The 1,398-nt window shown below is 39.3% G+C and overlaps 1 protein-coding gene across 1 annotated transcript; it reads right to left on the reverse strand.

Annotated features, from left to right (window-relative positions):
* Nucleotides 1-319: 319 nt before the first annotated feature.
* On the reverse strand, nucleotides 320-508 carry LOC118835830 (keratin-associated protein 8-1). The gene has a single exon (XM_036743112.1). The coding sequence runs from the start codon at nucleotides 506-508 to the stop codon at nucleotides 320-322; it is 189 nt and encodes a 62-aa protein (XP_036599007.1).
* Nucleotides 509-1,398: the final 890 nt, after the last annotated feature.

Consider the following 1,398-nt stretch of genomic DNA (forward strand, 5'->3'; position numbering starts at 1 on the left):
ATGAAATGAAACTATACTTTAGAAAACAATTTCTTATGCAATCTGAAAGAAGTTTATTGAAAATTCAACAGACTGAGAAGACAGAAAAGATCAAAGTAATGAAGAATTCATGAGAACTGTAAGATAAAGTGCTGACGTTCTGTAGATGTCCAAAGGAATAACATCCAGTTCATTCAGCTTGATGTAAAGTTGGTCCAACATATTAATCTTCCAGGCTTGCAGGCTCTTCCTACAGTGAACTGGTACTAAGTCAAGAGAGCAGCAATATCAGAGATGATGAGCAGATGCAGACTCAGTAAGTCTCAGCTGTTTAAGCCAATCAGTAGAGTCCAAATGGCCAAGACCTTCTGTAGCCATATGGTCCACAACCACAGTATCCGTAGCCAAGGCCGTAGCCCACTGGTGAATAGGTGCTGCCATAGCCACAGCCAACACTGTAGCCCAAGGGGTAGCCATAACTGCCCCAGTAGCAACCTGGATTGACGGTGCCAGGGAAAACGCTGTACATTTTGTCAAGAGTTGAAGGTTCAGTTAAGTGGCAAACTTGCTTGGATGTGATGAATTTCCTCGGTCATAGGACTTCTTTATATATGCTCACTAAGGGGTGTGGCAATAACGTAAGTCCTTTATTAACATTCTTTATAGCAATCTGAATGAAAAGAGATCATTAACTTGCTGTGCTTTTATGTCAAGATGGCATAATTGTTAAGGAAGTTTTCATGCATTTACCACAGAAAATAAATCTCGTGAACACATTGTTTTCTCTCACTGGAAAATGCTTACAGTATGTTCAAAGTACTTGGTCACAGAGACCCTCCATAATGGGTCTTTACAGGCCCCCAAAGTACTCTGTGATTATTCTTACCTTCTAATTAGGCACTACTATTCCCCCTTGCCATTCCAAAGCAGGCAAAAAGCACTCTGCAGCCAAGGATTTATTCTTTCTTTAATTTTGATTTATTTGAAAGAATCCTTATTTACTTAACATGAGATTCTTGGTTCTTTAGCACCATAGCTCATACAACTGAAGCAACATACAACTGTGAATTTTTTGTTTTTCTTTGTGCCTCAGTTGTATTAACTGTGGTGCTAAAGAACTGAGAATTAGATTCCTACTGATGAGCCCCTTAGGACATTATGTCATGTTTCAGATAAGGAAAATGACTTATTCAAGTAGGACAGGTAACTCCATGGCCTCTGACAAAATCTAGTCCTTGCTTGACTATACTATGTTGCAGAAACTTTGTGAATACAAACGACAGTGAAGGGAAGTGAACATGCGATCTTTTCTTTGACGTGGTCTTCTGTTGGTAATGAGATGTAGAAAGGTGAGAAGCACAAGGGATGACATAGTTTGAAAACACTTGCCTTATCTAGACCCATGGAGAATTTCTTTTC

The sequence above is a fragment of the Trichosurus vulpecula genome, chromosome 2 (assembly GCF_011100635.1).
Source record: "Trichosurus vulpecula isolate mTriVul1 chromosome 2, mTriVul1.pri, whole genome shotgun sequence".
Lineage (NCBI taxonomy): Eukaryota > Metazoa > Chordata > Mammalia > Diprotodontia > Phalangeridae > Trichosurus > Trichosurus vulpecula.